The sequence below is a fragment of the Neopsephotus bourkii genome, unplaced genomic scaffold (assembly GCF_033783945.1).
Source record: "Neopsephotus bourkii isolate Nb327-2 ecotype Australia unplaced genomic scaffold, CSIRO-AGI_Nbou_v1 NB_1768, whole genome shotgun sequence".
NCBI classification, from domain to species: Eukaryota; Metazoa; Chordata; class Aves; order Psittaciformes; family Psittacidae; genus Neopsephotus; species Neopsephotus bourkii.
The window spans coordinates 6,000,373-6,012,434 of NW_026902242.1; the positions used below are offsets into that span (position 1 = coordinate 6,000,373).

Below are 12,062 nucleotides of genomic sequence, written 5' to 3' on the forward strand. Positions count from 1 at the left end.
TAAAGATTTAAGCTGAGTTTATGTGCTTTACTTACTTACAGATGAAGTCTGTGCTGTACTGAAGCTGGATAACACTGTGGTTGGTCAGACTAGCTGGAAGCCTATTTCCAATCAGTCCTGGGATCAGAAATTTACACTGGAACTAGACAGGGTAAAAATGTGTTCTTAATTCACTACAGCCATGGTCAGTTCTTAGATTAATTTCAGTATGTTGCCTGTTTTCTTTTCCTGTTGCTGCGTTATGTTCAAATTTGAGATGTGCGAGTGTCCGCATCCTGAACAGAATGAGCTCCCAGAGGTTAAGCTGTTATGCTGGGTTGACGTTCCAGAAACATTACGTTTTCTGCCTCTAAACTGCCGTAGTATGTTTTTAGGCTGTGTTGGATAAGCTTAAATTCTTATAAGGATCAGCAGTTTCTCATTATTTATCAGTAAATTCCAGTATCAGGTAGTTTGGATGTTTTGGTAAAGCCATGTCACAGAATTTGTATGGTACTTCTCCAAAAGTGAAACTCCTTCGAAGTAACAGCTCTGCATCTCAGTCCTCGAGTTGCTAGATCTTACAGTAGCACAGAGGTACCTCTTGCAGAACAATCGCCAGTAAGTAATTTCCTGTGTGTATGTTTCCTGTCGTAGTCACGTGAATTGGAAATCTCTGTTTATTGGCGTGACTGGAGATCTTTGTGTGCAGTCAAGTTCCTGAGGTTGGAAGATTTCCTGGATAACCAACGGCATGGCATGTGTCTGTATCTTGAACCCCAGGGTACTCTGTTTGCAGAGGTAGGTGTTTCCTTTGAGCATGTGAGCGTACTTACTATATAACAATATGTTATATCATATATTGTGCAGTGTAAGTATTACATTTCAGAAGATTTTAAGATGTTGTTCTTAAACTTTAAAGAATGGATTTTGTCCTGAAACTTGAACTCTAACACCCATTATTTGAACTGCAGGTTACGTTTTTTAATCCTGTTATTGAAAGAAGACCAAAACTCCAGAGGCAGAAGAAAATCTTTTCAAAACAGCAAGGTGATTGTTTCATATAAACATGTAAAGCTTAAAAATGATATGGATTTGTGATCTTTTATGCAGAGATCTAATATTTACCTGTGAAGAAAGTTGTTGATAATCAAAGATCTGGCATTGCATTTAGAAATGTTTTGGTTTAGAATTCCTAGTTATGCATTAACAGTTAACAATGAATAATTAGGAATTTATAAGGAATATGACAAATTCAGTTTGTCAGTTTGTTCTTCATAAACTGATTAATATGAATTAATGTTTTTAATTAGAGCTTTTGGTAATAAGTAAGGAAATGACTTGCACTCTTATTTTCTTTTTTCACAATATCCATAGGCAAAACATTTCTCAGAGCTCCTCAAATGAATATTAACATTGCCACTTGGGGAAGGCTGGTGAGAAGAGCTATTCCTACAGTAAATCACTCTGGCACCTTCAGCCCTCAAGCACCAGTGCCTGCTACCGGGCCAGTGGTTGATGCAAACATTCCTGAGCTCACACTGCCAGCCAGGTAGGGAATATCTACTGTTCTTAAGTACGTTTTAAGAATAACAGTGAGATGTTTATGTGCTAGTGGATGTCAAATCTATTTACTCTGCAAGACTACAGACCTTTCAGTGTGTTGATTTTGCTCATCCATTTTATAGACAGATCTACATGCAGAGATTTGTTTTAGGAAGAATCTACATAACATACAGGTTTAAATTGGTTTTCATACCAGTAAAATGATTGCTGCTGTACACTGAGGAGTTATTTATTCCCTTGCCAGTGACTCTGCTGTAGCCAAGTTGGACTTTGAACTTGAGCCTGAGCCTCCACCTGCTCCACCGCGTGCATCTTCCCTTGGGGAAATATGTGAGTCTTCCTCTGAGATAAAGGCTCCTGATGTGCCATCCCAGGCAAGTAACTAAGTATTTTGGCCTCTACAGTTTAACAAGGTTGCAGTATTGGCATCTTGATGATGGATTTCTCCCCTTATGTTTCAGCATATGCTCCCTTAACTTACACGTACAGAATTGTCTCCGCAAAACACTCCAATTACTCTTGGTGGCAAACTGTTTCTGTGGTTGGTGTGCTTGACTCTCCATGGCATTAGTTCCTACACAGAAATAACAAAAACCCCAAATCATTAGTGTTCAGAGAAAAAATGGCTTTATTAACAAAAAGCTGAATAACCGGAGCAATAGGTTTCATCACTCAAACTTTGTTTCTCTGTATCATCTTGAACTTTACTGTTTTAGCTTAGATATATCTTGTGTTAAGAATTTCACAGGCCTCCTGTAAAATTTCTGCATTCATTTGCCTTCACAATCAGTTTTAAAGCTTCACCCTTGTTTTTCTTCACAGGATGAAGTAACAACTTTTGATTTTGAAAATGGCAGAAATAGCATTGTCCCAAAACTCCAGCCTGAAATAATCTGTGGGTCTGATGCTCCCCATTCAGACATAAAATACACCAACACCCGAGAGCCTGAAGACAGAAGGTAATAATGAAGAGGTTTTGTTGTTGATTTAGATACTCTTCCGTAAAAGTTAACAAACTAGAAGATTTTTGACTGGTGTTTCATTTACATAGATCACAACAACGATTTCAATTCAGTCTGAAGGATTTCAGATGTTGTGCTGTACTGGGCAGAGGACATTTTGGAAAGGTAAATGTCAAAAGGTGATAACAAATGTCAAGGCTTTATCAAAAACTGGGTATAGCTCATAAATGAATCCCTTATCTTCTGTTTTAGGTGCTGCTGGCAGAGTACAAAAACACAAATGAGATGTTTGCTATTAAAGCCTTAAAGAAAGGAGATATTGTCGCTCGTGATGAAGTGGACAGGTTAGTTTGTAACACGGATTCCATAAATCAACTGGATGCAGAAAAAACCCTCAGATTTTGCTTTGCTTGGAAGTGAAGAGGCAGTTACAAAACTACCTAGTTTTAGTGCAAGAAAGCGCTTTTACAACTGTTTAATAATGATGACTATATTCACTTGACTTGCAGGAAGAAAGGTAAATGCACTAAGAATAAGGTACAAATCAATTGGCTTAAGAAGAAATAATCTGGAATTAGATATCTCTAGTATCGATACCGTTTTCCACTTAATGTATTTGGAAGGAGAATTGGCAGGATACAATTCTCATGGACTGCTAGATTTCCTTGTTTGCTGATTAAAGCCAAATGTGATTGGAAATCTTGGCATCAACTTAATGTGTGAGCAAGTATTAAAATCTCTATTGAAACAAAAAATGTTCTTGCCTTATCCAGAAGAATATTAGAGGAAAAAATGTAAGGCATCAATTGCCAATAGTTTCTGAGAGTTGAAAAACTGTTATTTAAAGCTTTAAATTTGTACTGTCCTTCTGTTTGCAGCTTGATGTGTGAAAAGCGAATATTTGAAACTGTGAATAGTGTAAGACATCCCTTCTTGGTGAACCTGTTTGCTTGTTTCCAAACCAAAGATCATGTTTGCTTTGTAATGGAATATGCTGCTGGTGGGGATCTGATGATGCACATTCATACTGATGTCTTCTCTGAACCCAGAGCAGTGTGAGTATCCATCCCTTTTTGTGGCATTAAGTGAAGGGCATTTTGTTCAGCAGATAAGAACTTTATCCCCACATGCCTCTACATCAGGTCATTTCAGTAAATACTGTTCTAAGAAGGGTCAGAGATTCTAACTCTTTGTCTTAGAAGAAGACACATTCAGGTTTAATGTGCCTGAATCTACACTGAAATTAAAAATGACAAATATTTAATTTCTATAATATTTTCTAAAAAGAGAGATTACATAAAAAGCAAAATGACAAGTTATTAAAATGGCAGACAAGGCTGAAAAAAAAAAAAAAAATAAGCCAAATTGGAAATCCTTCAATGCCCTGGCAGTAGATACTACAGAAAATTCATCCTTCAGGCCAAGCAAACATACTACAGCTTGAAAGCTGCAAGTTTAAGCATCCTTGCCATCTGGCTTTAAAAACTCTGACCTTGTAATCTGTACTTGGAAAACCAATCAGTAATCTTCAGAGGATGGTTAATAAAAAAGATTGATAATAATGGACTTTGCACTCTGAAAAGGAAGACTGAAATTCCTTGCCATTTCCACTCCCAACTTTTTCAACAGATTCTATGCTGCATGTGTGGTTCTTGGACTTCAGTATTTACATGAACACAAGATCGTGTATAGGTAAGTAGTCACTAACCCATTCCCAGTAGAGGGAGTTCAGCATCCTGACTAGTGCTGAAGGAACATCAGTGATGCAATTCTGTTTGCAAATGTTCATTTAGGGATTTGAAGTTGGATAACTTATTGCTGGACACAGAAGGCTTTGTGAAAATTGCTGACTTCGGTCTTTGCAAAGAAGGTACTGGCCATTATATTTTCTTTCTAGGGGAATTCTGCAGTCTGTCTTACTCTTGGCTGTTCCTTGAGACTTTTGGACTGCTAAATGTGCAGCCTGTGTCCTTACCCTTGATCATTTGAAGGAAAAAAATAGACTTTACAAATGTGGAGATAAGGGGAAGTTCCTTAGTAGGGAAATAGTGGGAGCCTCTGAGCATAGCACTGTTTTTTTTACTGACTTTTTTCAGTTGTATGCATCTCCTGTTCTGATTCCTACTTCATCATATCTCTGCTTATTCATAATGCACACTGCTGCATTTTGCAAGTTAGCAGAAAAAGCAGTGTTTTTCCTCATTCTAAACATGTCAGTTAAGACTGTACAATGAAGTACCAGTACTATCCGTACCTTGCTATTACTTTTTACGAATTCATTATCTATTTGTTTAACTCTGAAATAGTTGCAACTCTAAGAATATGGAAATGACATGTTAAGTGTACTAACAGCTAGAAAGGTGACATTTATCCCAAAAGGAAATCTAGATGATAGAAGGGTACTTTCAAGCATCCCGTTACTGGCAACTACCTTTCTATTAAGACATAAAATAGAGGTAGCAACTGAAACTACAGCATGTCTCAAACCTGATTGCAGGGGAAGACATGTAAAAGTCCATTTCCTTCTTCAGTTTGTACAGCCTCTCCTCCATGTTTAGTTTTTAGATGGCCTAAGAAGGAATTTAGTAAATGCAGTAGGTGTTGAAACATTTACTGTGACTTCAGCTGCAGACAAGTTCCATAAGTGCTTGCTTTTCATTCACTAACTTTTCAGGAATGGGATTTGGAGACAGAACAAGCACATTTTGTGGCACACCAGAATTTCTTGCTCCAGAGGTGCTGACAGAAACTTCCTATACAAGAGCTGTGGACTGGTGGGGTCTTGGTGTACTTATCTATGAGATGCTAGTGGGCGAGGTAAGTTCTAGTAAGATACAGTGGAGTCATTAATATATGTTTAAAAAGGTAACAAAACTCAAGATACTGGCTTGCCAACACTCAGTGTGTCCTATGTGTCACACTTGCATCAGTAGTTGCATACCCAGTATGTATAGGCATACCTGGTTTTACAGTGAGCATCTTAATGTGTTTAAGAAGTATTAAACACTGAGCAGCCACTTACCTGATACTAGCTGCTGTAATGCTACAGAAGTTGATGATCATGCCATGAGCTTGAATTATCAGTAGTTGTAGAAGGGAATGAGTTGTAGCTGGTCCGAGACAAAGTTGTTTACCATCTGAATTACACCTGCACTAAAACAGAATGCCCCAGTTGCATGTAAATGAGCTAGTATAAATAAATTACTACTGAGTAATTATTTACCTCGTGTATGCTGCTTTACCTTCCAGACCATTCTGTTCAATTATCTTCCCAGTAGTACATAGACGGCCTATGTGCTAAAAGATAAAAAGGTTCTAAGGTGTCACCTACATCTGTCAGGCCACTTCAGAACAGTTTGAAAACCCTGGAGCTGTCACATGCTGAAGATATGCCAAAAAAAACCTAGTCTGGACCATGTTACTTGTGGATGGCAGCTGTCCTGAAGAAAAGCTGATCCGTACTTCCCACATTCCCCCGTGTATCTTGTGTCGATAGTTTAAAGATGATCCCTGTTTTAGGTGTTTCTACTTCTAAAAATGTATTTGTAAAGCCAAATCCTGCAGTAGGAGTTAAGGGACAACACTAACTTGCCTTTTCTCTCTTCCTCATGGAAAACTACCATATTTGGTTTCTGCGAACAGGAAGACTTCAGGGTATATTCAGCTGCCAGTTTGGAATTAGACACATCTTTTTAAGTGATGTTTAAGCCTGTTAATAGTACTTCATTACTTGCCTTATAGTCTCCTTTCCCTGGAGATGATGAAGAAGAGGTGTTTGACAGTATTGTAAATGATGAAGTAAGATACCCACGGTTCCTGTCTACAGAGGCCATCTCTATAATGAGACGGGTAAGAACATCATAGTCATAATAATAATACATTCCCCTCTTATCCCAATTAAGGAAATTAATTGCTTTTGTGAGGAACAAAACACTTGAAGAACATATGCCTGGTAGTTTCTTCTTACAAGTAAATTTCAGCTGCTCCATTTAGGCCGTGCCATGCTGCCCATCACCTTAAATGAAACCTGTCAGTGCCGTTCCACTTCATTCAGGATCAAGTTTTTCACTTTAAAAAGTAAAACACTAGCAGCTCTATTTTCTTGCGGAACTCAGTTTCCTGGTCGTATCTAACTTAGAGAAGTTCAGCTCTCTTTTCCTAGCAGAACACTGCTGCATTGACCCATTTGGTAGATTAACATTGTCACATGAATATTTTAATTCAAAGACTTCTAAATCTCTTTGGATTCCTTCCAACTGGGGCAGGGAACACTGCATGTGGCATCTGCAGTCCCCTTGGCAAGGAACAGCTGATGTTGATTATGATCATTACTAGTGCTGTTCCTTAGTGCAGTGCCTCTGCTTATCTGAAGAAGATACTTGAACCTGTCTAAAGTAGAAGCTTACTATAGTTGGTAGCATTTACTGGAGGTGATCCAGTGTCTTTGAAAGCAGCCTCTCCACATAAATGTCTGACAGAGTGGCAGTCTAGCACCCAATTCAGCAACCTGCTGCAGCGTGTAAGTTAAAGCACCGGAGGCAGCAGAGCAGGCTCTCTTTTATGAGGCAAGCAAGAAATACTAGTTCATTTAAATCCTGTATCCTTGCCAGCACAATTCTGACTCTTTCTGCTGAACACCAGACCCGCCAATCACTTCAGGCACCAAGTCTCAGTCCCACAGACCTACAGCCTGTGTCTGCTTTCTCTGTCTGCTCATAGCTGGACTGCTGATGGAGTTGTGCTAGAAGAGCACTGCTGCCACTTGACCTGTGTAAAGCTAAAGCGTCATCTTCTGCTTCTTTTGAGGACCAAGACTTTCCTTGGGGTCACTGTTCATCTAATCTTGGTTCTGGCTCTTACACAGTAGCTCTCACCCTCCCTCGTTCCTCCCCTTTCCCTGAATTCCTGCACTGAAATCGTGCATGTTTTCTCAGCTGCTACGAAGAAATCCAGAGCGGCGTCTTGGTGCTGGAGAGAAAGATGCTGAGGATGTGAAAAAGCATCACTTCTTCAGGGTGAGTACAGACTAGTACTAGTGAGTACTAGTACTCACTCAAAAGTATTTCTAAGGGCACAAAGAAGTAGAGAGAAGAAACTAAACTGCGGTTGATTTATCTTACAGCTAATAGATTGGAATGCTTTACTGGCCAAGAAAGTGAAGCCTCCTTTTGTACCCACCATTAGAGGACGAGAAGACGTTAGTAATTTTGATGATGAATTTACCTCTGAAGCACCCATCCTCACTCCACCTCGTGAACCCAGGATACTTTCAGAAGAAGAGCAGGAAATGTTCAGAGATTTTGATTACATTGCTGATTGGTGTTAACTTCCAGACACTGTGAAACCCCAGCTGACTGGCTCACAAGAATGCCTCTCTCAGAAGAATACTCACCCTTCTATTGCTCTCCGTGCCACCTGTAGCTTGGTTTGTCTTTTTAAATCACATGAAGATCCTTTCAAGTACTGTTTTGACACTCTTGTGAAGAGTGGTCTCTTTGTATATTGTTTTTTATCTGAGCACTGGAAAGCAGGTCTATGGAATTCTTGAGTTGGTGAACCCAGCTGTATTAAGCTTCCCACACATGGGCACACATGGGGTCTGCACGGTTTCTCTCACAGCAGATCACATCACTTCTTAAAGTGTCTGCCTTACATGGGGAAAGCAGACTCTGAGCTAGGCGATCACTGATCTCTGCTCAGCCACACGGAGATAGAAGTTTGGGATCTTGATGACACTCGCACAGAACATGGCTCTAGCTGGAGAAGGCAAATGATTTCAGTTAACACATTACCATGTGCAGTCTATAAAACTACACATTTCTATGTACACCTTCATCTTGTGTTCTTAAAATAATGGTATGGAGAACAGATATGCCTTGTTTTGTAAATTTTCTATGGTATTTATTAGGAAAACTGTTAAATGCCTTGCCTTTGAGATAACAACAGTGTAAGTGCTTCCATTACAGCAAAGAAATCCAGAAAACCCCGGAAAGTTTACCAAAGCCACTTGCCAAACAGTTTTGCCTTTAAGCTCTTTAAGCATGGCTTAAAACCTTGGTTGATCTGAAGAACATGAGGAGGATGTTGCTCAGTCTAACCCCACAGAGCAAAATGTATGCATTTCCCAAGCCCATCCAGCCACTTCTGTACTCAAACCCATGCCTTTCCCACTCACTGAGTGGACAGCTAAGTTAACCAGTCTGTATCTAACCACCTAGATCATCCTCTATCTGCTGTACAATATCATATCACTTTTAGAAAACATAAGGATTTTCAATGTATACATGCTGTGAACATGTATATTTGGAAGTTGTAATGTATTCTTATGTCCAGGCAAGTAATTTAATTATACCACTTCATTAATGTTAAGCAGTGGCCAAGTGAACATCCTGCAACTCAGTGAAATAAATACTTGTTAATGTATAGGCCACTGACCTCCAGAACTTAGATTTGGTAAAAGCAATATGTTGTAACAGAATGTATAAATATTTTTGATAAAAAAACAGTGTATATTTTCTAAACCCCCCCCAACACTAAACACTGTACCTCAAAAGTTGACAAATAACTTAGACCAGACACTGTGCATACTTGTATAACCCAAGACCTGGTTTTGGCATCTGGTGTTCTGTAACTTCCACACATGGTCCTTTGGCTCCAGCATCACTTGGAGCTGATTGCAGATGTCCTCGCCCAGGTTCATCCCAGCCAGGAGTTTGCTGTTCAAGGGCTAAGACAGTGAGACTCAGCACTCAACTGGATGCAAAACTATGAATGAATAAAATCACAAGAAGAAATGTGAACCACTGGAGTGTGCAGCACTGAGGTGGTGGTTTAGAATCATGATGCTGGAGAGACCTGCAGGGGAGAGGCTTTGGGAGGAAATCACTGGTTACTAGGTGTAAGAAAGTGCTGTGCCCCTGGGAACAAGGCAGGCGGCTTCCCCATGCTCCACACGACTTCTGGCAGCAAGGCTACTTCTCAGCATCACTTGTTTCCAGACTGTGATCAGTAAGCAAACAAATCATGTTCCTGTATCCAGCTGAAACCAAGACTTTTGAGGTACAGTCAGCTCGCCCTTCTTGGTTCCCAGATATATATATGAGCATCTAACAGGGTGCTTAACACTTATGAAAGTATTCTCAAAAAATCCCATTTTTGTAACTACATCTTGTACAGAAATTTTTTAAATCTAAGTAAATCACAAAAAAAAGCAAAAAAAAATTAGAGGGCAGGGTCTGTTCACCCAGGTAAGCTGAAAGAAAGCACTAATTTTATCTCTGTAGTTTTTAAAGTATTTTTAGTCAGATTAAGATTTTAAACCCTAGATTGTAAATATATTTTGCTATACTTTATCTGTATGTGGCTGCTCAAGCACTTTGTAAGGAAATTAGGATTATTTTAGAATGGTACACTATGCATTAAAATGAAATGTGCCTTTAACAAATGTCATTCTAAGTGTTTTGCAGTCATTAATATCACAAATTAAAGTTTTAAATAGAGTAATTTGTAAAATGCGTCCCAAACATGATTTTGCTGTTTCTTGAAGTGACTTGTCATGTTTTTTTCCCCACAGGTAACTTCAGAAAAGAACTTGCCATCAGCAGGGGACTTAGAGAATCCCAGCTTCTTGCCAAAGGCAAGCAGCCTCCTCCTGCCTGGGAGAGCAGTCCTGAAAGGAGTAGCAGACCATGGCTACTGTGGTCAGGCCAGTGTGAGCCAGCATTCTCCCTTCAGGGGCTTCCCTGGATGGCAGGGGGAGGCAATGCTTGTTCCCCTCCCTAGGTATTTATCCATTCTGATCTCTTCCCCCATTACATAGGAAAGCTCTGCACACAAACCAAAACCCAATGCCCAGGGAGCTTGTTCTTTAAAGCAGAGAATGAAGCTTTCTTTTCTGAACGCGTTTAGAAAAGAAACCTTTACTCCTAGAGAACAAACTAACATTGCACATGAGACCATTGCCTACAGCTGCTCAACTTCAGTGCACAACTACACCATCCCTTCAGAAAGGGCTGAACTCCATAGAAGACAACAGCAGTTCCAAAAATTAATATAGGAAGCACCTGGAGGATACTATACAGGGCGAAATACAAGCCTGTAGTGTTCCAGTGCTCTCTCCTGGCTCACTGCTGCAACAACACAGGTGCATTAGCAGAGAACCCCAAACCTATGGAACTGCAGCCAGTTTCCTCATTTGCACTTCAGGCTCTACTTGTCAGTCAGCCCTTGCTACCACTCAGCTGCAATAACACAAGAAGGCAATTGGCTAAAAGGTTGCAGAGCTGCAAAAACCTCTCCAGCTCCCCAAACCTACCCCTGTAACCCCAAGAACTGGTGGGGTACCATGCACACAGCTGCACACAAGGACATCCCACATACCAGGAAATCTCATTTCTGAAGGAGAAGCTTCTGTAAGAGAAGCCATGTTCCTTAGCTTCAAAGCAGCTTAGTAAAGGGGCTGTAAATGCCTAAAGTGAATTCAGTTACACTTCTTTTTCTCTTAGTTAACTATGGTTAATGCTTCACATTAACCATAGTCTACTGGGACCAGCAGTAACTGGTTTTCAGACTATAAGGCCCCTTGAAGCACAGGGCTAGTACTGACTCTAGGCTGCACTGTTCCTACTATCTCCATATTAAGGATGGCAGGAAGAGGCAGGGCTAGGTCAGGATACTATGACCTGCCTTCACTTGCTGCATTCCTTATCTCTGCACAGATGTATTTATATTTTAGTCCAAGCAGCTTGTGCTATATGTAACAATTTCAACTGCAAACATTCACCACTCACGTGTCAAGTGCTCATGCATAATACCTGAAAGCATTTCAAGTAAGAGCATTATTGTAAACCTAAGTTTCAGCCATTTTTAACCTCTATGTAATAGATTTAACATTCTGCTCTACAGTACACTCACTGTAAAATATCCTTCACCTTTGCATTTCAAACTGTAACAGTACATTAAAGGTCAGGCCCTGCTGATACAAAGCATCTCGCCTTCTCCCATGGCTGAGGTCAAGCAGCTCAGAGAAACCCCAGGTAATAGTGTTGCAGCAAAGGTTAAGGAAATACATTAGCCATTAGAATACAATCCCTCAAACCTACCAAGACCACCACCTTCAACATCTGCACCAGCAGTTTTCAGGACTGCAACCAACAGCCTCAGCAGTGTAATGCAACTGTGCTGCTTCTCCTGTTCACAGGGAAAGAAACGCTGAGCTGCCACAATACCACAGTCTCAACTGGCCCAAGAGGATTAAACTAAACCAGTACTAGAACAGTGGGGCCTATTGACAATGGATGCTATTAGCACTGCCTTCTGGCTGGCTGAGGACCAGATGTAGAGCAAGGTCACCCCTCAGCTGTTCATTTTGGTAATTCAAATTGATTTGCACCTGTGATACAAAATTAACTTAGGCACCAAAAGACTCACAGTTCAGTGCATTTGTTGCTTTGCACACAAAGGGACACTGTCAAGAGGCAGCTAGTTTCCAAAGCTGTTAGTCTGGGGGGGAGGAGGAGGAAGGGAGGCCGAGTACCTTCTGGCCTTTGCTCCTCA

At 40.3% G+C, this 12,062-nt stretch overlaps 1 protein-coding gene across 1 annotated transcript in view; it reads left to right on the forward strand.

The window, feature by feature from the left end:
* Positions 1–10,019, forward strand: part of PKN2 (protein kinase N2) — a 50,181-nt gene extending 40,162 nt beyond the window's left edge. Inside the window, exons 8-22 of the mRNA XM_061379166.1 lie at positions 42–151; positions 637–780; positions 954–1,029; positions 1,357–1,531; positions 1,790–1,919; positions 2,368–2,504; positions 2,597–2,672; positions 2,760–2,851; positions 3,386–3,562; positions 4,137–4,199; positions 4,301–4,377; positions 5,182–5,324; positions 6,249–6,356; positions 7,442–7,522; positions 7,630–10,019. Coding sequence (XP_061235150.1) covers positions 42–151; positions 637–780; positions 954–1,029; positions 1,357–1,531; positions 1,790–1,919; positions 2,368–2,504; positions 2,597–2,672; positions 2,760–2,851; positions 3,386–3,562; positions 4,137–4,199; positions 4,301–4,377; positions 5,182–5,324; positions 6,249–6,356; positions 7,442–7,522; positions 7,630–7,833 — 1,793 coding nt within the window. The 3' untranslated portion in view covers positions 7,834–10,019. The remainder of the gene's footprint in view (positions 1–41; positions 152–636; positions 781–953; positions 1,030–1,356; positions 1,532–1,789; positions 1,920–2,367; positions 2,505–2,596; positions 2,673–2,759; positions 2,852–3,385; positions 3,563–4,136; positions 4,200–4,300; positions 4,378–5,181; positions 5,325–6,248; positions 6,357–7,441; positions 7,523–7,629) is intronic.
* The last annotated feature ends 2,043 nt before the right edge of the window (positions 10,020–12,062 follow it).